This window comes from Puma concolor, chromosome B1 (genome assembly GCF_028749965.1).
Source record: "Puma concolor isolate L17-30 chromosome B1, mPumCon1.1.hap2, whole genome shotgun sequence".
NCBI classification, from domain to species: Eukaryota; Metazoa; Chordata; class Mammalia; order Carnivora; family Felidae; genus Puma; species Puma concolor.
In genome coordinates, this window is record NC_141670.1 from 187,246,051 (window position 1) to 187,269,872 (window position 23,822).

At 41.6% G+C, this 23,822-nt stretch overlaps 1 protein-coding gene across 4 annotated transcripts in view; it reads right to left on the reverse strand.

The window, feature by feature from the left end:
• Positions 1-18,547: 18,547 nt before the first annotated feature.
• The window catches only part of PI4K2B (phosphatidylinositol 4-kinase type 2 beta), a 32,062-nt gene continuing 26,787 nt past the window's right edge, over positions 18,548-23,822 (reverse strand). For 2 of the 4 annotated variants that reach the window (XR_015250544.1, XR_015250545.1), the window contains exons 10-11: positions 20,722-21,003; positions 18,548-19,731 (exon numbers count right to left, since the gene is read on the reverse strand). Coding sequence is in view for 2 of the 4 variants with exons in the window: in XM_086705308.1 (XP_086561434.1) it covers positions 20,830-21,003 (174 nt within the window). In the remaining 2 variants the exon portion in view is untranslated. The remainder of the gene's footprint in view (positions 19,732-20,721; positions 21,004-23,822) is intronic. The other 2 variants (XM_086705308.1, XM_086705309.1) reach the window with 2 other exon arrangements.

Below are 23,822 nucleotides of genomic sequence, written 5' to 3' on the forward strand. Positions count from 1 at the left end.
TCTATCAGTCACACCCAAGAATGCCAACTGGGGCTCCTGGGTGGTTCAGTCCGTTAGGCATTCCACTCTTGATTTCGGCTCAGGTCACGATCTCTCAGTTTGTGAGTTTGAGCCTTGCATCAGGCTCTGTGCTGACAACATGGAGCCTGCTTGGGATTCTCTCTCTCTCTCTCTCTCTCTCTCTCTCTCTCTCTCTGCGCCCCTCCCCCACACTCTCTCGCTCTCTCAAAATAAACTTCAAAAAGAATGCCAACTAAGGCTCTACGGCTGCAGCCATAATATGGCACGGATGTACCTTCTACTAATATGCCTTGAAGCTCCTTTCCGGTCAAGACCAGCTAATCCCTCTCTCCATTCTCCCTGCCGTCCCCCCCCCCCCCCCCCGGTCAATATGCCGCCCGCGTTTGCCCCTCCAGTGTGAGAGCTGGGAACAAGGTGCAGAAGAGAACGTGCATTTATGTGCGTGAAGGTGACTGTTCCTTCACATAGAAATGAAACCCAGAGATCAATAAATCTACTAAAAGCAAAGTTCCCTGGGTTCCATAGTGTCCCCCAAAGATTGATATCCCCCTGCAACCTCAGAATGTCGATCTCGAAATAGGGTCTTTGCAGGTGGAATCGGTTAAGGATAGAGGAGATATCATGCTGGATTCGGGTGAACCCTACATCCGACGAGAGTGTCCTTTTGGGGAGAGGAGAGGACACAGAGACACACACAGAGAAAGCCACAGGAAGACGCCACGAGCCAGGCAACGCCTGGGGTCACTAGGATCTAGGAAGAGACAAGGAAAGATGCTCCGCTAGAGCCTTGGACGGGAGCCTCACGCTGCTGACACCGCCAGAGCTGTGAGAGGATACATTTCTGTTGTTTGAAGCCTCCTGGTTTGTCGCACTTTGTCACAGCAGCCCTTGCAAACATACACCTCATCTGGGTTTGACATCCTCCTCCCGGAGAGCCCAGCTCTTTGTTTTATCTTCCAAGTGACCTTGGAGAAGTCACTGTCTGAACTTCGGTTTCCTCACCTGTAAAAATAACCACGTCTACCCTCAAGGACTGGGAGGGTCAGCGTACGTGAGCAAAAAGTCACAGGGCACTTCGTCACCAGCCCAGTGACGTGTACAGGTTAGTCGTCACGTTATTCCTTTATGGCTGCCTTCAAGTAGGTCAGGGGGCCACTCTAAGGAAGAGAACCCATTTCTTCTGGATTATTCAACATGGCCGGCCCCAGGTGAGATTATAAAAAGACAGATTTGGGCTAAGAAAGAACATGGGGTTCCTACACATGGAGCCTGGGGTGCAGATCCTTTTGCAAGTGGTGTTTGGAAGGAGAAACTTGTAAAGAGGTCAGAGGAGCAGGAAAGGGCAGAGGGGTAGAGCCGAGGCAGACGTGTTTCGGCCAGAGTGGATCCTCAGCCTGATGCACAGGGAGCTCTGGCATGCGACCAGTCCCGAGGCATTGCCTGGTCTCGGGGTGCCCTTTTGTACCCTGCCACCGGTCAGTCCTAATCCCAGGCTAAGTTGAAATCCTCTGTGGGACTTCACAGAAGGCCCTTCAAGGGACTGACTCCGCTGGGCAATGTATCTCCTTACTCTTCATCCCTCGTCCTCCCTTCTGGTGGAAAGCAGATGTAACGGCTGAAGCTCCAGCAGCCATCTTGGGCCTTGAGGTCACTGTGAGACAGAAGGCAAAAAGATAGGAAGAACTGGTCGAAATATACTTCTTTTTTAAAAACTTTATTTAAGTTCAACTTAGTTAACATACAGTGTAGTATTGCTTTCAGGAGTAGAACCCAGTGATTCATCTCTGATATTCGACACCCAGTGCTCATGCCAAGTACCCTCCTTAATGCCCCTCACCCATTGAGCCCCCCTCCCCCTCCAGCAACCCCCAGTTTGTTCTCTGTATTTAAGAGTCTCTTATGGTTTGCCTCCTTCTCTGTTTTCATCTCATTTTTCCTTCGCCTCCCCGATGTTCATGTTTTGTTTCTTAAATTCCACATATGAGTGAAATCATATGATACTTGTCTTTCTCTGACTGACTTATTTCACTTAGCATAATACACCCTAGTTCCATCCACGACATTGCAAATGGCAAGATTTAATTCTTTTTGATTGCCGAGTAAAACTCCATTGAATATATATACACCACATCTTTTTTATCCATTCATCCGTCAATGGACATTTGGGCTCTTTCCATGCTTTGGCTGTTGTCAATAGTGCTGCTATAAACATCGGGGGGGGCACGTGCCCCTTCGAATCAGCATTTTTGTATCCTTTGGATAAATACTTAGCGCAATCACTGAATCACTGGTAGCTCTATTTTGTATTTATTTTTTTGGAGCAACCTCCACACCGATTTCCAGAGTGGCTGTGCCAGTTTGCTTTCCCTCCAACCTAACTACACGTCTTTGATGTGAGAATAAACCCTTGTTTATTTAAGCTACTCGGGTTTCATGTTTTCTCGTTTGTGTAACCCAACTTGACCTTCACATAGGCTTTTTGAATATGGCACTTCAGGTTTCAAAAATGTGATTTGTGGGATGCCCGGGGGGCTCAGTGGGTTAAACGTCCGACTCCGGCTCAGGTCCTGATCTCCGGTTCGTGCGTTCGATCGAGCCCTGTGTGGGGCTCTGTGCTGACAGCTCAGATTCTGTGTCTCCCTCTCTCTCTGCCCCTCCCCCACTTGTGCTCTGTCTCTCTCTCTCTCAAAAATAAATAAATACTAAAAAAAAATTTTTTTTAAAAATGTGATTTGTAACTAAAATCATATACACTGTATACTCTCCGGGTTACCATGCTTCTCACTTAAAAAAGGGAAAGATTGAACTTGGATGATAACTTTCAAAACATCCCACAAATGGGCCTGGTGCCTTCAATATGTAAACATTTCATCCATCTACCAATTCGCAGGAATTATTGTTGTATTCCTTTTGCACAGGAGGCAGTAGGGTCAGGGGTCAGACCTTGCAGGTGGGGGCGAGGAATGTTAGCCCTGGAGTCACATTGTCTGGGTTCTAATCTGGCTCCACTGCCTTTTAATTCAGGCAACCTTAACCTTGCTGTGCCTCAGTTTCTCGTTCTGTAACAGAGGGATGGCTAATAAGACTCTTGGGAGGATTAAAGGAAAGAATCCTTGTAGGGCACTCACTGGAGTGCCTGGGATGTAATGAACAATTAGTAAAGCTGTTATTCTAATGGCTCCGGATGAGAGCTGAGGCGGGGTTTGAACTAAGGTCTGTGGGAGCCCAGTGCTCAAGCTCCTTCCGCAGTCTCGGTTTCGGGGCGGGGGGGGTGGAGCCTGCCACCTCTCTTCTCCTCTGTTCCCTCTTACCCCTGTTCCCTCTTACCCATTTGCTCATGGGTGCCTGTTCCTCCATCAGCAATGCTTAGACATCACCTCCTCCAAGGAGCCCCCAAGATTAGGTTAGATGCTCTTCTTACGTGTTCCTGTAGCAGCTTGATGCACATCAGTGGTTTGTTGTTGTTGTTGCTGTTGTTTTAATATTTTTTCAGTGTTTATTTATTTTTGCAAGACAGAACATGAGCGGGGAGGGGCAGAGAGAGGGGGAGACACAGACTCTGAAGCAGGCTCCAGGCTCCGAGCTGTCAGCACAGAGCCCGAATTAGGGCTCAAACCCACGAACTGTGAGATCATGACCTGAGCTGAAGTCAGACACTTAATCGACTGAGCCACCCAGGTGCCCCATATAATTCTTATACCCATAGTGCTGATGCGTAACAGACATTTAATACGTATTTACTGATTAAATGACAACGAAAATCAGACTCAGAAAATCTGAGACTATTTGGACTGGAAGGGACCACTGAGTCACCTCATCTGGTGATTCCAGTAAGGGCCAAACCACCTTCCAGGGAGCATTTTGGAAATGGGCAGAGGTGTCTTCTGTTGTCACAGGGTTTTGAGGGGCCCTGTTGGAATGTGGAGGGTAGGAGTTAGATGCCAAATAGCCTGTAACAGAACAGTCCTGTGCAATGAAGAATTAATTGCAAAAGGAATTAATTGCACTAAAGGTCGCACAGCTTTTTTCGAGTCCAGAAAGTCATTTATGTGGGCGAATAATCTATTTATACTTATTTGAACCCAGACTCTTTGATTTACACAAACACAAAGTGTTTGCATAGAATTTTAAAATATCTGAATATGCCAGGAATGCACTGCTGTGGATATCAAGGGGAAACTATACTTTGCTTTGTCCAGAAGGAAAAGCAGGAATGGAGCACCATTGTGGGAAACCCACATGACCTATAGCAACGTGGCCCATGTTATCTGAGTCCCCCAAACAACCCATCTGTATCTGCCTTTATAGCCATCACAGTGGTCCTGGTTGTATCTGTCAGCAATTTCTGGGGAGCAAGCCAGTCCGGAAAAACGTGGCTTAAAACAGCATTCTCCCCCACGCATCTTGGGTGAGCGGGGCGGGAGAGGGGGGTGTTGACTGACCTAGGCTGGGCTCAGCTGGGCAGTTCTGTTCCAAACTTGGTCAGGTGGGCTGGGCTCCTTGCTTGGGTTGGGCTCAGGTCATCTGCATGCGTCTCACCAGGGAGCCAGGCTGCGGGGACGGCAGGTGGCTGGGAGAATCTCACCTCACGATAATGGCAGGGGTGCAAGGGGCCAAGCCCCCCCTGCACAGCACACTTCAAGCCTTATTTCAGTCTAGGCTGCTGTTATTCCGCTCGACCAAAGCGGGCTACATTGGTGAGCCCAACACCGAGGAGTGAAAAGAGTACCCTCCTCTCCCACGGAGGCGCAGGGATAGAGTGAATTTTTTTTTAATTTTTTTTAACGTTTATTTATTTTTGAGACAGAGAGAGACAGAGCATGAACGGGGGAGGGTCAGAGAGACGGAGACACAGAATCTGAAACAGGCTCCAGGCTCTGAGCCGTCAGCCCAGAACCCGACGCAGGGCTCGAACTCACGGACCGCGAGATTGTGACCTGAGCTGAAGTTGGGATGCTTAACCGACTGAGCCACCCAGGTGCCCCTAGAGTGAATATTTTTCAGCCACCTTGGTAGTGATTCTACATGAATCTCCTAGTTTAGCTCTGATTTCAAAATGTCCTGTATACATAAAAAAATTCGGGGCCTTGGGTGGCTCAGCCGGTTAAGCGCCTGATTTCAACTCAGGTCATGTTCTCACGGTTTGTGGATTCAAGTCCCGCATTGGGCTCTGTGCTGACAGCTCAGAGCCTGGAGCCTGTTTCGTATTCTGTGTCTCCCTCTCTCTCTGCTCCTCCCCCATTCATGCTCTGTCTCTCTCTGTCTCTCAAAAATAAATTAAAAAGTTTAAAAAAAATTTTAAACCTGTTTGGGATTCTCTCTCCCTCTCTCTCTCTCTCTGCCTCTCCCCCACTCACACGCACGTGGACACTCTCTCCCTTTCTCAAAATAAATGAACTTAAAAAAAAATTAGGCATTTAGGTAGATTATATTATCTATGAATTTCATTTTAAGAGAGTCAAGGGGGTCTACAAAGCATTTTTTACAGAAAGAGGACAAAGGGTAAAGTTTAGGACCACAGAGGTCTTGCAATATAGCGCACCCTGGGGAGGGGCAGGTAGTACAACTGAGTCACAAAGACCTTCCTTTGAATCCTGCTCCACCATTTACAAGTTAATTATGTAAGTTCAGGCCAGCTGTTTAACATCTCTGAGCCTTTCTCGGGTGTGCTATGGGGATAATAATACACGTGTCTTCTGGCTTGCGGGAAGAATGGCATGAGATCACGTGTGACATTCAGGATCCTGGCAGGAAACAGGTGACTCGCTCACGTGGGGAATTTGAGGGGCGTTTCACAAGGGGACTGCTCACCAGCTTGTGGGCAGGGTTAAGTTCAGCTACCCGGGGAATGTGCCTTCTCTTAGAGCCATTAACAGCAGGGGAGACGTGGAATTGACTTTGGAGTGATGGCGATCTGGAGCTGATGGTGAACAAGGAATTCCTGAGATGTCTTTGGCACAAAAAGATGATTTTATTAAAGCACGGGGACAGGATCTTGGGCAGAAAGAGTTGCAATGGAGTTGTAAGGAGTGACTGGTTATATTCTATGGAGTTGGGGCAGGTAAAGGCAAAAGGAAGGCCTCCAAAAGGACTTTCATACCCAAAGGAGGACTCCTAAGATACTGGGGGCCTAGCTATTGTCAGCTAAGGTTGTTTTTCCTCTAGTAAGACATTAGCATTAGGACAGTAGGGGTCCTGGAGGAATATTCTACTCTGTATTGGCCTCAAGTATCTGTCAATGGGCTGCAGGTTATAAGGAAATTTAATTTTACCTGCCATTTCCTGCTTGCCTTTGTTCCCCACTCACTGTGGAAGGGAGGGTGGTGTTAGGGCTCCAGGAAACTGAGTCTATGGGTTTCTGGAGGTTGGGCTATTGATAAGATTGCCTTCTTTTTTTTTTTTTGTAATTTACTAAGACATTTCTAAACTGATGGAGACTCTGTCTGCATGAATATGATCTCCATCAGTTAGTCATTGGTTTTCTCTTTCTCTTAGCTTTAGGGCAGCCAGGAATGCCTGAGGAATATCACACAGATTCCACCTGTGGTGCTTTGAGGGGGGCGGTGGGGAGTTGCTAGCTTGTGCTTTGCATCCAGCTGGCCTTTGGCCGCTTCCTCAGAAGGAGCAGCCCTACCAGACTCGTGGCCTTCAGCAGAGGGCCTCAGTCAACCACGACAAGCCCACAGGGAAGAAGCTGAAGGGATGAAAACCCCTACCTCACGCTCCTCCTTTGGACCTCAGATCTTTCATCTGTCAGTGTCTCCTGTTGGCAAAAAACAACCAGAGACGAGATGTGGACTGCGTGTTGATGGCGTCCATGTAGGTCGGTCTCCCGGAGCATAGAGCAGGGTGGGGCGGGGAGGAGTGGAAAGTAGGTCTGGATGGGCAACGAGAAGATGGCCAACACAGCATGAATAACACTCAACACCACACATGGCAAAAGTAAGAACGCTGTAAGTGGTAGTACTGATGGGGGGAGTGCTTGAGGGCATAAGGTGGGCTGAGGACAAAGTACAAGCTACACCACCCCCCACCCTCCAGGTGGGATATGTGTGGTAGTCCTTGGACACTCCCGCCTAGTCAAAACCAGGAAAGGACAGAAAACAAATGGTTAACTGATAGAGATCACAGTCATACAGGACATGGGTCTCCTGTGTGTGAAATTACAAGAAAAAGGCGATCTTATCAATAGCCTAACCTCCAGAAACTCATAGACTGAGTTTCCTGGAGCCTCAGCATCACCCTCCCCTCCACAGTGATGTGGGGGAACAAAGACAAGAAGGAAATGGCAGATTAAATTAAATTTCCTTATAACCTGCAGCCCATTGACAGATACTTGAGGCTGGCAGAGTGAAACATTTCTCCAGGAACTCCCTACTGTCTTAATGTTAATGCTTTGCTAGAGGGAAAAACAACCTTAGTTCCACAGTATCTTGGCCTCCAATCATCTGTGAGTCTTTAGCATATGAAAATCGCTTTGGAAACTTCCCTTTTGACTTTCCCTCCCCCAGCCCCACAGTATATAAAGAGCCACTCTTCACAGCCCCAATGCAGCTCTTTCTGCCCTCGGGTCTTGTCCCCATGCTTTAAAAAATCACCTTTGTGCACGAAAGACATCTTCAAGAATTGTTTCTTGGCCATCAGCTCCAAACCCCACCATCACCCCAAAACCTCATCAGTGCTGTTAAATAAGTTAACACACACACATATGCACACGGGAAACTCAGATAACTTCCCCAAATGATGAATAGAACCTCCACTAGAATCTAGTTGACCTTGAAGGGAAGGAAAAAAGTCTTTTCCCCTAACCATCTTGGGTTTTCTGGCTGAGGCCCCATAAATTAGACTAACAAAAGACAAATTAACAGGAGAAAAAAACCCAGCAGAAGTTCATTAACACCCGCATGCAGTTCATGAGACACACACACACACACCCTGGAGCTTAGAGATCAGTATCTCAAAGGAGTGATTAAAACTTGGGCTTGTACAGCATCTTGACAAAAATGTTTTTAGAGACCTGACAAGACAAAGGAAAGGACTTTGAGTTTCCAGGGGCACCAAACCGTGGGAAGGCAAGGATATGGGGAAACTGGTGGTTAAGAAGGACCTAGAATTTTCTGCAGTGATTAACCTCTGTCCTTGTAGGGGTGTGTGTGGTGGTGGGGGGGGGGGCATCTTTACATATTATGTCCTGCTTTTAGGCAAATATAGGGGGAAGGCAAAGGGCTTTTCTTATATCTGCTTTTTCTCAATTACCTTCAGCTCAAAATCATCCTTATGCCCAAGTGCTGTATTTGGGAGTGGCATATTCTGCTACCTTTCAACCTCTTCAGTCAGAGTCGAAGGCTTTTTCGACTGCATTCTTCCACAAAATATGCCAACTTTCTGCATCAACACTGACAAATTGCCCTGAGCCAAAGACTCTCAAAACTTAAAGACCGTAATATTTGCCCTCAAAACATATTAAGGGGGATGCTGTCCAGGCAAATAAACCGCATGTAAGCTAGAGATTCAGGGAATCAGGCATTTCCAACTCCTCACACACAGCATTGGATAGCAAGTGAGGCTGGGTGTTGGCTTGCTTAGAAACTAGGCTGGGGCAGTGGTGACCTTGGTTTAAACCAGCACCTTGGTTTAAATGCAGTTCCCGATTACCTTTAAGTAGCTCACGTTAAAACAAACACTTGAAGGGTAGAATAGCTTCCTGGATTGGTCCCCAAGCCACACTGAGATAAAAGGCAGTCTTATTTGTCCTGACAGGCATTCAGGCAGAAACGTCTCTGAAGCTGGTTAAAGCAGTTCCTCTGCAGCCCTGGGATCAGCCCTAAATGTTTATACAACTCTCTGACTCTTGGGAAAGGCAAGGCCACCTGATTGTTCTGCTATTTCTGTGAGCCTCAATAGTTTCAGAAGACTGAACTGTCAGGTGGGAATTTTGTAAGCAGAACATCCAGGGTTCTTGGAGTCAAAAGAAAAATTAACACATCTCTTTGTATACAGAGTAGATTAGCAGCTTCTTTTTGACTTCACATGCTTTCAATATCAAGGACTGAAAAAAAAAAAGAAAAGAAAAAAATCCCCAAAAACCCACAGGCACAGGCACCAGCCATCTCTGCTCTGCCAGGTTCACATTTCCCTGGCTGGAGCTGGGTGTCAGGATTCTGAACAAACACCTTTTGAAATGTCACTTAGTTTCCCAGAGGATCAGATCTGGATAAATCTCTTTCTTTTACCCAGTGACCTCAGGTGCCTTTTCCTCTCAATCCCCTGTCAACCCCATATGCCACGCAACAGAGAACTTTAAGATAGTCTTTTGATTCCAAATCTGTCACCATGCTCCAGGCAAGATGTTGTCAAATCCAGAAATTTGCATGTGCACATACTCTCTTTATGTAATAATCCAAACCCGTAAACGTGCATGTAGCCTTATCTCCTCATCTAAAACCAAAAGTCCAAAAATGTCATTAATACACACAGACAGGAGCTCCTGGATGGCTCAGGTCGTTGAACATGCGACTCTTGATTTCAACTCAGGTCATAATCTGAGGCTCATGGGATCAAGCCCTATGTCAGGCTCCACACTATGTGTGGAGCCTGCTTGAGATTCCTCTCTCTCTCTCTCTCACTCTCTCACTCTTGCTCTTGCTCTCCCTCTGGCCCTTTCCCCTGCTCATGTTCTCTCTCTATAATAAAAAAAAACCCATACATTTAATAAAGAAAAATACAGACAGTTGCTCAGATAGAAACCCAATCTATAACCACCAGAATTTGTACCACACTTTTCATATAATATATCTTATTTGTTCTTGTTAGAAACCTCTGAAGTTATCATTAGCTTGTATAGTTTACATATGGAGAGAAAGCTGGTTTGCAAGATCTGTCCAACGACACAGAGCTGATAAGGGGCAGAACCAGGACTAAAGTATCAGTCTATTCCAATTCAAAATTCTTAGTCAAAAGAGAATTGTGGCATGCTTTCCATTTATGAAAGATAAGCAACATTAGAACATAAGTAAGTTTACAGTATTTTGAAATGACAAAAGTCAAATCTATTGCATTACTTGGTGTTTGAATAAAAATCTTTAAGCTTCAGGATTTATTTTCTCAAAGAACTCTTTACATGGAGTCTGAAACAGGTTAAAACTTACTGAATAAAATGATGCTGATTAATAATACAGTTTGCTTAAAAAATAATTCATTTTTGTTATACATCTTTCACTGTTTGATCCACGAGCCCACTTAATATTTAGGGATCTTCATATGAAAAGCACTGAATAATAGCAAAATAGCTCACAGCAAAGAATGAAAGCTCGTAGAATTGAAATACAGCTTTGTCGTAAGTTATGAATTTTATTCTCGAGATTTTAGGCTTAACTAGTATCCTTCATGACAATATTCTTTTTTTTTTTTTTTAATTTTTTTTTTTAACGTTTATTTATTTTTGAGACAGAGAGACAAAGCACGAGTGGGGGAGGGTCAGAGAGAGGGAGACACAGAATCTGAAACAGGCTCCAGGCTCTGAGCTGTCAGCACAGAACCCGACGCGGGGCTCGAACTCACGGACTGCGAGATCATGACCTGGGCCGAAGTCGGCCGCTTAACCGACTGAGCCACCCAGGCGCCCCGACAATATTCTTTTAATATTGTGACCAACTAGTACATTTGCTTGTGATGAAACCCAGCTCATCACCCCTCATCATCATCACCATCATCATTATCCAAAAATAGAGATAAGAAAAACTCACTGATAAAGAAGATGGGACAAGAATTAAGTTTTCAAAGAAATGGTGAGGGACATCTAACTACCCTCTACATAGACAAGTATATTTTTCAATTTGTGAACAGAGTTCCTACTGCCACAGCTCTCTGGCTCCTTTGGGACTTTCTCCCCTACCATGATGAATTCTTCAATGAAAATGAAATATCTTTTAGTAACTCTTTTATTTTTAAATTTTTTTAAAAATTTACATCCAAATTAGTTAGCATATAGTGCAACAATGATTTCAGGAATAGATTCCTTAGTGCCCCTTACCCACTTAGCCCATCCCCCCTCTCACAACCCCTTCAGTAACCCTCAGTTTGTCCTCCATATTTATGAGTCTCTTCTGTTCTGTCCTCCTCCCTGTTTTTATATTATTTTTGTTTCCCTTCCCTTATGCTCATCTGTTTTGTCTCTTCAAGTCCTCATATGAGTGAAGTCATATGATTTTTGTCTTTCTCTGGCTAATTTCACTTAGCATAATACCCTCCAGTTCCATCCACGTAGTTGCAAATGGCAAGATTTCATTCTTTTTGATTGCCGAGTAATACTCCATTGAATATATATACCACATCTTTATCCATTCGTCCATCAATGGACATTTGGGCTCTTTCCATACTTTGGCTATTGTTGATAGTGCTGCTATAAACATGGGGCTGCATGTGTCCCTTTGAAACAGCACACCTGTATCCCATGGATAAATGCCTAGTAGTATAATTGCTGGGTCGTAGGGTAGTTCTATTTTTAGTTTTTTGAGGAACCTCCATACTGTTTTCCAGAGTGGCTGCACCAGCTTGCATTCCCATATGTAACTCTCGATGTAAATGCAGTATGAAGTGTGCAGGATCATCTCTGAAATATTCTTGTCAAAAATGTTTAGCCCGAACTTAGTCAAGCTTTCAGATCTCACTTCCAGTTCATAGAAAATATAAGGGATAGAAGATCAAGCTGAACACTAAGAAGAAATAATTAGACAAATTCAGAATATGGAGGAAATTCCAAAAGTAACCATCATGGGGAAAATGAAGGAACTGTTCTAGATTGGAAGATGGAACAGACGGATGTAATGAATAAAACTTGATTGGATCCCAACTCAAGGAAATCTAGCTATAAAATGTGTATTTGGCAAATAATCGAAGATATTTGACTACTGTCAATATAATAGATAATAGACACTTCTGTTGATTTTCTTCAGAGAGATGATGTTGTGGTAAATAGAATGACCTTACTCTCTCCTTCAATATGGTCTCTCCACATAACTAGCGTGGTTTTCCTCATAGCGTGGTGGACTCTGGGGAGTTGGACGATTTATGTGAGTAGCTTCCGGGGGGAGAGGGAAGGCTCCTAGGTTCTTAAAGACAAAGCCCCAAATTGGCATAGCTTCACTTTCACTACATTCTGATGTTCCAAGCAAATTGCCAGATCAGCTCAGATTGAAAAGGAGAGGCAGTCTGCACTTCCTGATGGGTGGAATAACACACGCTTACAAAGTGGGAAGGAACTAACGACCGCCATCTTTGAAGACTATCTACTCTCCACCTCCAAAAAAAACAGATTAAATATCTCAAGTGGTGGAATGAAAGCCACACCCTCCACAATCCAAGAGAAATCTAGACATTGAAAACATGCCTCTTTTATAAACAAAAAATTCATTGAGAAGCTCAAACCAAAGGCAGTCAAGCATTTAGTCTACAAAGCATTTCTTTTCTCTGCCTTGTATGCAAGTCTAAGGAGCAAATGCAGAAAAGGACAGAGGTAAGACACACAAAGATTAGGATATTATTCCCTCGAAAATATTTTATTTTAGCCCTATTCTCGTTTTCAGGTTTTCTTTCCCGCTCTGAGCAGTACTTGAAGAGCGAATCCAATTGAAACAGTTGAAAATGTATTTTACTGATTTTTGTCTTCCTACTATCTTTGAGAGAATTTGACATACTGAGTACCCAACAAATGTCTGTTGAATTCACTGAATGATTTATATTTATCATACAAACCGTTATGCATCTAGGAGTTAGGGTTTTAGGAAATTAAAAAGAGCTAAAGAAATTCATGTATTTGCCACAATTGAGAAATGAGCTGTTCTGGTTCACAACTATGTAGACCAGAACCATGAGCCCAGCAGTAAGCAAGAACTTTATCTCCGCAGTCAAAAATAATTACTAACGGGGGAGCAGAGTGGCTCAGTCAGTTGAGTGTCCGACTTTGGCCCCGGTCATGATCCCCCAGCTCATGGGTTCGAGCCCCGCATTGGGCTTTGTGCTGACACCTTGGAACCTGGAGCCTGCTTCGGATTCTGTGTCTTCTTCTCTGCCCCTTCCCTGCTCATGCTCTCTCTTTTTCAAAAATAAGTAAATATTTTTAAAAAATAAAAAAATAATTATAAATCCCGTTGAAAAATTCTACACTTATTAAGAAGCGCTTTCAGACGTCACTTCAGAAAACATTCACGATGACCTTAGTCTTCCATTAGGCATATGACGACGGAGGTGGCTGGGACTGCAGAAATGGCTGCGATGGATGCTGATCCTGACCACATTACGAGGAACCAATGCAGATGTAGATGCTTGCAAGTTTTTTACTTTGGGTGGTGGTAGGTACTGAACTGTGTCCCTCCCAAATTCATATTCAGAAGTTCTAACCCCCCAGTGTGACTATATTTGGAAACAGAGACTTTAAAGAGGTAAGTAAGGCTTAATGAGGTCATATGGGTGAACCTCAACGAATAGGGCTGCCTGTCCTTAGAAGAAGAAGAAACACCAGGGTGAGTGCACAGAGAAAAGGCCATGTGAGGACATGGTGAGAAGGTGGCTTTCTGTAAACGAGAGACATACCTCACCAGAAACCAATCCTGCCAGCACCTTTATCTTGGTCTCCCAGCTCCCAGAACTGTGAGAAAATAAATTTCTGCTGGTTAAGTCACTCAGTCTGTGGTATTTTGTCATGGTAGCCATTGTACACTAATAAAGGCTGGCAAACAGAGCATTCATATAAATATGCTCCCATAAAAGCTTATTTTTAAAAATGAGATAATTGAAACATACAGAGAATAGCAGAGAATTAAATATATACACACATACATATATATACACTTATGTATACACACATATACAAGTGTATATATGTATGTATACATATATACACACATATATATACATATATATGTATATACATACACACATGTACATATATATCTATATATGTATATACATATATGTATACATACATATATACATATATGTATATATATGTGTATACATATATACACACACACACACTCATATATATATATACACACACACACACACACACACACACACACAATATATATACATCCAACCACTGATGTACCACTCAGATTTTAACAAATGTGGACAGCCTGTATTTGCTTCAGATCATTAAGAAATAAATTTTATATTTCAAGTGTGCTTGGTGCCCTTTAGATCTGCTTCCATATCCTCCTACCCCTCACAACTATTCTGAAGCTGGAGGCCGTTCCTGTCCACACTTTTTTGTACTTATATATATGCATGTGTCAAAAAGCAGCATATGGCACTGCTTTGTATTTTACATAAATGATGCCTGTACATACTTTTCTTGCAACTTTACTTCTTTCCCTCAACACGGTCTTGAGGTTTATGTGCGCATTTTGATCCATGTAGTTACAGGTGAATTATTTCCACTGCTCTGTAGTTTTCCACTGTATGGGTGTGCCGCTGTTGACTTCTCCATTTTCCTGCTGACAGATACTTAGGTTGTTAGCAGGGTTTCAGAATTCTAAACACTACAGCCTAGACCAAGCTTGCATGCGCGTCCTACCACAGAGTGCTTGTGTCTGCAATTTTACTAGCTATTGCTCTCCCAAATGATTGTGCCAATGGTTGGGCTTTTAATTTTTCCCAGATATGATAGATCTGAAACCTTTATTCATTGTTTATTGTTTTATGAAGAATAAGTTACACACAACGAGCGGTGCCATCCGATGATCTTTGACGAGCATATTAACTGTGCAATCAGAACGATCATCCTGTTTCCCCGTGCTCCCATGCAATCCATCTCTCCCTCTGCCTCGACTCCCAAGGAAGCACTGGACTGTTTTAACAGTAGACTAATTTTCATTTTAGAAAATTTTATATAAATGGAATCATACAGTATGCTTTCTTTGTTTCTCGCTTCTTTCAGTTTAGTGCTGTGATTTTGAAATTCATCCACAGTGCTGTGTGTAGCAGTAGGACGTTCCTTTTGTTGTATGGAGATTTCCTGTTTATCCATTCACCCTTTGGTGAATTTAAGTTATTTGCAGTTTGGGGCATTACAAAAAAAGCCTGCTATGAACATTTCTATGTGGCGGTTTGCTTTCGTTTCTGTTGTAAGGACAAAGGCTGCGTGGCATGATAGGTAGATGTTTAACTTTACTCAAGGTTTTTATTTGCATTTCCCTAATGGTAATGCTGACCACCTTTTCATGTGCTCATTGGCCATTCATAGATCTTCTTTGGTGAAGTGTCTGCTTAAATCTTTCGTTCACTTCCTAATTGGGTGACTTCTTATTCTTGAGTTGTGTAATCTCTTTATGTATTCTGGAATTCTGGATACAGTTCCTTTATCAGATACTTTTGCCAAATGTTTTCTCCCAATTTGTGGCCAGAAATTTCATTTTCTTAAGCATGTTTTAAAGAGTACAAGTTTTTTGAAGAGCAATTTCTCAATTTTGTGTGTGTGTGTGTTGTGTCGTTTCTGCTTTAAGAAATCTTTACAAATGCGGGGTTCACTAAGGTTTTCTCCAGTTTTCTTCCACAGGTTTTAGCTCTTTTCTTTAGGTCTACATATGGGGTGAAGGTGAAGATTCACTTTGTGTGTGTGTGTGTGTGTGTGTGCATGTGCACGTGTGTCTAGTTACTGGCACCATTTGTTGAAAAGACTGTTTCTTTGAAATGCCTTGGCACTTTGGTTAAAAATCAGCTTACCATATGTATAAGGTTTATTTCTAGATTCTCTGTTCTGTTACATTGATCTATATGTCTATCTTTACACCAGTTATCACTGTCTTGAGTGCTGTACCTTTATAGTTTGGAGATCAGGTAGTGTAAGTCTTCCAACTTTGTTCTATTTGTCCAGAAGTTTTGGCCAATACATTTCTATATACATTTTAGAATTAGCTTGTTGAGTTTTACAAAAAATTCAGATGGGATCTGGATTGTGATTGTGTTGAATCCATAGGTAAATTTGGGAGCACTGACATCTTAATATTATCAATACCTCACCATGGTATAGACCACCATTTACTTAAATCTTTCATTTTTCTCAATACTCCCCTACAGTTTGGTGTAGAGATCTTGCACATCTTTGGTTGGACTTATGCCTAGGAATCTGAAATTTTGCTGCTGTTGTAAATGGTATCTTTTTTACATTTTCTTTTTTAAACTATGCTGCTGGTGCATAAACCTTGCAATACTGGTTCTAATAGTTCTCTGTACATGCTATTGAATTTTCTAATGCATAATGTCACTGAGTAAATAATGACAGTCTTATTTACTTTCTGATCCTCATACCTTTTGCCTCTTTCCTAGGCTTACCAGTGCAATATGGAGCGAGAATAGTGAAAGCAGGCATCCTTGTCACATAACCGATCTCAGAGGGATGGTATAGAAGTCAGAATAGCCCCCAAAGATGCCCATGTCTTGGCTCTCCAAAACTTGCAGACGTGTTACACGGCCAAGGGGGGTTAACGTTGCAGATGGAATTAAGGTTGTGTATCAACGGGCCTTAAAGTAGGGAGAAAACCTAAATTACCTGGGTGGACCCAGTCTAATCACAAGATTCCTTAAAGATGCAAGAGGGAGAAGGAGGAGTCAGTATCACAACACGGTGATTTTAGCACAGTGAAACCTGTATCAGACTCCTAACCTGCAGAACTGTAGGATAACCGATCTGTGTTGTTTTTGAGTCACTAAAGTTTGTGGTAATTTATTACAGTGGCAATAGAACACCAATACAGATATTTGAGACTTTCCAACAGTATGATGTTTGCTGTAGGGTTTTTACGGGTATGTTGTCTCTTTGTTTTGTATTCCTTCCAGTTTATTTCTGAAGTGTATTTTTAACTAGTATTTGCTCTGAGCTGTCGGCTCTCATTTTCTTTCCTCCTGTTGCTTGCCTATCGAATCTGAGCTTTTCCAATGTTGATGTTTGATTGTTCTTCCTTAGCTTCTATCATTTCTTGAATTTCTTTCTTCCGTTACTTTTTAAAGAATATTAGATCACGGTTTTTTTGCTGCTTTGTAAACATTATTGGGCATCTTCGTTTTCTGTGGGTGTATTATACAGGTTGTTATCCTGTTTTCTTAGAGGATAGTAGGATGTGGTTGTGTGTAAATTGAGATGGATTTCCCTATATTTTTCGATTTCTGTGTAGGAGGTGAGGGGCGCCAGGACAGTTTCCTAGTTTTGGGGTCCTAGGGTTCTGTCCGCTGCAGTTACTAGGCAGTGGCTTTGTGTGTGCTGTTAGTGCTCTCTGAATTCGGTCCTGTTTGGTCTCCTCTTCCATCCACCCTTCCCTTGTCAGTGCTCTACACCAACCACCTCCCCTAGGACAGGCCCACTAAGGGGTAAGAGCTACTTCTGATGACTCGAAGCCCACGTGGCCCCAGCACCCTCCTACTTTTCTCTGCAGGCTCCTTCCACTAGCTGCCAACCACCAAATGCTGAACGGCCCTCTCTGCTTCCATTGTGGTTTTGGAGCCACCAGTGGGGATGGCCACATCGCGAGTCCCCCTAGGTTGCTTCTGCTTGTTCCTCCAAAGCTGTTGTTCCCACGTGATCGCACGGCTACTGATGGTGTTAGCTCCAACTGCTCAGATTCCGGGATTCACAGGGTTACTCTACCACTTAATTTTAGGGAAGATGATGTCACTGTGTTTTTCTTTTGCTATAGGATAGCTCCTGGGGGTTCGGGGAGATTAAAAAACCATCTGCTGTCGCTACCATTGTGCTTCTTAAAACTGATTTTTTGGGGTGCCTGGGTGGCGCAGTCGGTTAAGCGTCCGACTTCAGCCAGGTCACAATCTCGTGGACCGTGAGTTCGAGCCCCGCGTCAGGCTCTGGGCTGATGGCTCAGAGCCTGGAGGCTGCTTCCGATTCTGTGTCTCCCTCTCTCTCTGCCCCTCCCCCGTTCATGCTCTGTCTCTCTCTGTCCCAAAAATAAATAAACGTTGAAAAAAAAAAATTAAAAAAAAAAAATTGATTTTTTAATTTAAAATGATTTGCATTTTTCTATTTATATTTTAATGCCCAGGATAGGGCAGACTATGCTACAATAACACATAAATTCCAAACTTTACAAGCACTTCTCTCCTGCTCACGTAACAGCACAGCTCAGTGGATGGGCTCTCATGGTAGTTTTCCGAGTGGTGACGGACATGCCCTGGCCGCTTCCAGTTGGCAAATTCCTTGTTTATATCCAAACGGGAAGAGAAGAGAGTGGTCAATCATGACCACTGCGTGTGAAGACAGGGAGTTTTATTGCCATTTTCAGAAGTCGCATATTATCACTTATCCCAACATCTCAGCACTCAGCCACACGGCCCCAAACTAACCACAACAGAGGCTTGGAAAGGTAGAGCAACATAAGAATCTTTGCCACAACTCTGCACCGTTGGCCAAGTAACCCTGGGAGAAAAGACAGACTATAAAACATTAAGACCCTGCCTATCTCTTTATGCATCTGTAAAAGAATTTCAGATGTCATGTGATCAAAGAACACTCACCATCTGTTTTTAATAAGGTTTTAATTCCATCAGTACAAAACTTTAAATAAAAAAAAACTTTGTGATTCTGATTGTTTTTACGTCTGCAAAAAACCTTCCGCTGGTTTTCCACAGCCTCCAATTGCTGGCAAATTTGGGGGAGAATAAGAAAGTATATAATTAAACAAAATTAAATCGTCTCCAATTATAAAGGTTCCAGTTACACATGGCTTTTGGAATTTTAAAGAATTAAACTATACCACTAATACACAAGGGGGATGTTGGTTTAGCATCACTTATAAACATAAATGTGTTCACAAACATTCTAAATATCCAATATACATACTTCAGAAGAACAGTGACCTTAAGACAATGATTTTTATTACCTTTAGTCTACCAAGCTTGACACTATAAATATACTCATTCAAAAAATTAACACAATATTTAAATAAGAGTCAAGTTCATGAAAATTTACAAAATATAACCAATGTATTCTGACTTATGATCACATCTTAAATATTTCAGCTTTACTCTTCTAGCCTGGTCAGGCCATTTAAAAATATCTGCACACTATTTTAACAAATTCAGGATATAAAACATAGGAATTTACTAAGTTTTCCCATTATAAAAATTAATATAGCAATTCTCAAAATACTGAAAAAACCGTTTTATGAAAGCAGTACCCACATCATAACAACTTATTTAAGAACACATCTTCAAAAGGCACATTTGAATTACTAATATTTATCTCAAGATAGTAGTTGAGTTTTGAATTTCCAGTCAATTTCCCATGATCTCAGCGTTACGATCACGGAAGGCCGGGGTTGGAGGTAGGAGAACACAGGTGTCCAGTGAACTTTCCTTAAGGCAGCGGTGTTCTCACTTGCCACACCCATGGAGCCCAAGACAGGGAGGTGAGGGAAGGGGGGGTCTGCACATCTGTCTTCCGTCCTAATCAAACCCTCAGGAAACACCTTTTACATGAAAATACTTAAGTAAAAAAAAAAAAGAAAATCACAAGACAGAAAGCTAAAAAAAAAAAAAAAAAAAAAAAGGCCCAGAGCACAAACTGCCAGTTTAGTTTGAGTGGTGGTGTTCCTTGTTTGGGGCCCGAAGAAGAGGATGAAGCTTCTGGTTCTTCAGAATCACATCTTCATACTGGGCTCGTCTCAAGTTACATCATCCAGGAGTTCACGGTGCTACAAAATCCTAGCATGTCAGACATACTGATTTTCAAAATCAAATCTAAATGACGTTATGGTTATCTCTGTCATGTTCCCCTTTAGCAAGGGCTTATGTTCTACAGTTGACTGTAATTATATCAGCATCGGTAACCTCAATACCCTACAATACTATAATAACTACTGTTATTTTTAAGGACTTATGCCTTAGGACCCCAAAATGCAATCCAATATGCACTTTGAGGTATGGTTTACTTTTCAGTGAAGTTAATACTAACTGAAGCACTACACAGACTAAGATCAGTAATCTAAAGTACTAATTGACTACGTAATTGATTCCATGGAAGAAACAAAAGGGACTTTTAGTGCTATGGTGGAATTTCAAAATATTGGCGATCTACTTTAATTTCATATTATTCCTCTCCAGTCTCAGCTGAGTGCCTCCATTTTCTAAAAAGGGAGAGTATCTTTAGATTTTTCCCCTTACTTTAACAAAATAATTGACCAAAAATATTCTGAAGCACAGAAAATAAAATGGTCACCTGTTACTTAACCAAGATATAATTTTCCATTCCCTAACAATGGTCACTTTAGGGGCAATTACTCAAGTTCTAAAATAGCTGCTTTTTAAATTAAGGCAACATTATTCTTACCAGATTTTCTATTAACCACTTTACTGAAGTTCACAAGAGCAGTTTCACCCTTGAAGGCCTTTTATAATGTAAGAAGAGTGAAGACAACGTCCTTCTCAGTGTTTATAAAGAATATAAAAAGTTATTCAAAGTCAACAAATACCTTATGTTTCTACTTGGAATTCTAAAGTAATTTACAGTCATTTCAGAATGTGTAAACCATGAAATTACCTTTTAAACTAACAAAACAACATAAAATACACTTTTTCTACAAAAATACAATTTAGGAGATATACCACTTCTTCCCTGAAACAGAAATTTAATATTTGGACAAAAAAACTGTAAACTTTTGATTACATTCAAAAGATAACCTTTTAAAGACTTACATTATTTGAGGTTTTGGCAACTGGAGATCTTAACAGCAGATTCGCCCTGCGGTAATGTTCTAACAACATAATAATGCCAAATGTTTTTTTCTCTTACGCTTACATCTGCTACCAGGAAGAGAAAAATGGCTTCCTGCAGTGGACGGTCTGGGTGAATGAACTGCTGAGGTGGACAATGCGGCCCTGATTTCTACCTTGACTGCGTTCCACAATCACACAAGGCATTTGTACCAACTGGACAGGACTCTTCCCATCTTTCAATGCCTGAGTAAGATTTAAGATCTGTGGAAAAAAGAGAGATTTTCACCGGTTCAAATAAGATAAAAACCTTCATTCAGTTCACTGAATAATGGCTATTTTAACCATTTATTCATAACTACAATCTTTATGTCATCCACTTCTGCCCAACAGAGATGACAAGGAGTAACTGCTATAAATACATACTATACAGACACAAAAATAGACACACACGAGCGTACGAAATTAGCATTAAATAACTTTCGCCAATTAGTAACTTTAAAATATTCTAGAATGTACTGATGTCCAGAAGCAATCAGAAGACTGAATAAAGTGAATGGTTCCACATACTCCATTTGACATAGAAGCTAGACAGATTCTGGTCTAAAGAGTCTGCTTTTTCCATAATTTGGCTATTGTAGACAATGCTGCTGTAAACATCAGGATACGTGTATCCCTTTGAATCAGTACTTTTGCATTTGCCGATTGCAGTGCAATGGCCGAATCTTACGGTAGTTCTATTTTTAACTTTCTGCAGCACCTCCATCCTGTTCTCCAGAGTGGCCGCACCAGTTTGCATTCCCACCAACAGTGTTTGGAAGGAGCTCAAGTGTCCATCGACTGATGAATGGATTAGGAAGATGTAGCACATATATACAATGGAATGTCACTCGGCCATAAGAAAGAATGAAATCTAGCCATTTGCAGTGAGGTGGATGGACTAAAGAGTGTTATGCTAAGCAAAATAAGTCAGTCAGAGAAAGACAAATACCGTACGATTGCACTCATATGTGGAATTTAAGAAACGAAACAAACAATCACAGGGGAAAAAGAGAGAGGCAAACCAAGAAACAGGCTCTTAACCACAGAGAACAAGCTGATGGTTACCAGAAGGGAGGTGGGCAGAGGGATGGTTGAAATAGGAGATGGGGATTAAGGATGCATTTATTGTGATGAGCACTGGGTGTTGTACCTAAGGCTGAGTCACTAAATTGTACACCTGACACTAACATTACACTATATGCTTACTGGAATTTAAATAAAAATTAAAAAAAAAAAAAACATTATCCACTTATTCAACAAAAAAATTTGTTGCATGCCTACTACGTGCTAGGCTCTGTTCTAAGTGCTGGGGCTATAACAGTAGAAAAAAACAAAACAAAACCACCATTTTCACAGAACTTACATTTTAGCAGGGGGAGGAGTCAATAAGCATGAATAAGTAAATTACAACATGTATCACAGGGTACAAGTGCCATGGGAAAGCATGACACAGGCATTGGGTTAGAGAATTTGGGAAGGTACCCATTTAAAATAAAGTTTCATTTAAGAGTTCACTCTTAAATAGAAAAAATAAAACTAGAAAGAGTAAAATATATTACATTACACGTTTAAACATACTCTTAGAATTGCTACTTGAGCACATAAATAAGGGTGTGAAACTCAACACATAGCTTACAGCCTATTCTACTCTGTTCAGATAATAATTCAGTTTCTTTTTTCCCCCTGCATATCAGGTAAAAAAAAAAAACAAAAAACTCCCTTTGTTATGTACTTTAGAAATAAAGATGTCTTCTTCAAGTATTTGAAAATATCTAATAATATACAGATAGTATGCATTTTAGTGGTTCTTATAAACATTATTTAATAGTGATAAGCATAAAGGTTTCAACATAAAGCCATACTAATAAATAAAATTCACATTACTTTGAACAGTATAAACTGGATGCTTTAGATCCTGGAAAATCTGAAGTATTTAATACCTCAGGGAAATAAATCTTTACTAGCTATAGTAGCTACTCAATGTATTTGTGTTTTAGATTCCCTTTTAAGTTCTTCCCTTAAAATTTCCAGGCTGGATAACAAGACACAAAGAACTTATGAAATTCACATTTATAAACATTGTTCTTATCACAAACATAAATGTGGGCACCAGCATGGCTAAGGAATGAAACGTTCTGGTTAGTTTCCTCTTCTGGTTTTAAAAATTCTATTCTAAAATTGTTAGTCTAAACACAAATTTAAGTAACACCTAATATTTTCCTGACTCTAAAGACATGGTTGTTGGGGCGCCTGGGTGGCTCAGTTGGTTAAGCATCCAACTTCGGTTCACGTCACGATCTCACGGTTTGAGTTCCAGCCCTGCGTCAGGCTCGGTGCTTACAGCTCAGAGCCTGGAGCCTGCTTCGGATTCTGTGTCTCCCTCTCTCTCTGCTCCTCCCCCCTCATGCTCTGTCTCTGTCTCTGTCTCTGTCTCTCAAAAATAAATAAACATTAAAAAACAGTTAAAAAATAAAGACATGATTGTTGTAGAGAATCTAGAAAACAGAATGGTATAAACAAAATGAGAGTCATTCTACAAGATTAACAATTTTCAAATATATAATAGCAAATATTATTCAAGCCTAAGAACTATCCTAAATATTAATGTTTCTTTGAAAATTGTTAAGACACTTGATAATCTTGCATTTATTTACTAAAGAAACATCTACTGAGCATGCACTATGTTGGGGAGAAGAGAAGACTGAATAGGAGGAAAAAACTCATGAGAGCCCTCTAAATTACACACTTTCTAGAAACAAAAAGCCATATGAACAAATGACTGGAATAAAAATTGATAAACACTTTAACAACAGTGGACCTAGGCCCTGACTTAAAATCTGAACCCCTCCACTACATATCACCCATTTTTTCATTTCTCAAGGGATAAACAAATCTATTATTGTATGTTTAAAATTTTTTTAATGTTTATTTACTTTTGAGAGAGAGAGAGAGAGCACACGGGTGCGCAAGAGTGGAAGAGGGGCAGAGAGAGAAGGAGGGGCAGAATCTGTAGCAGGCTCCAGGCTCCAAGCTGTCACCAC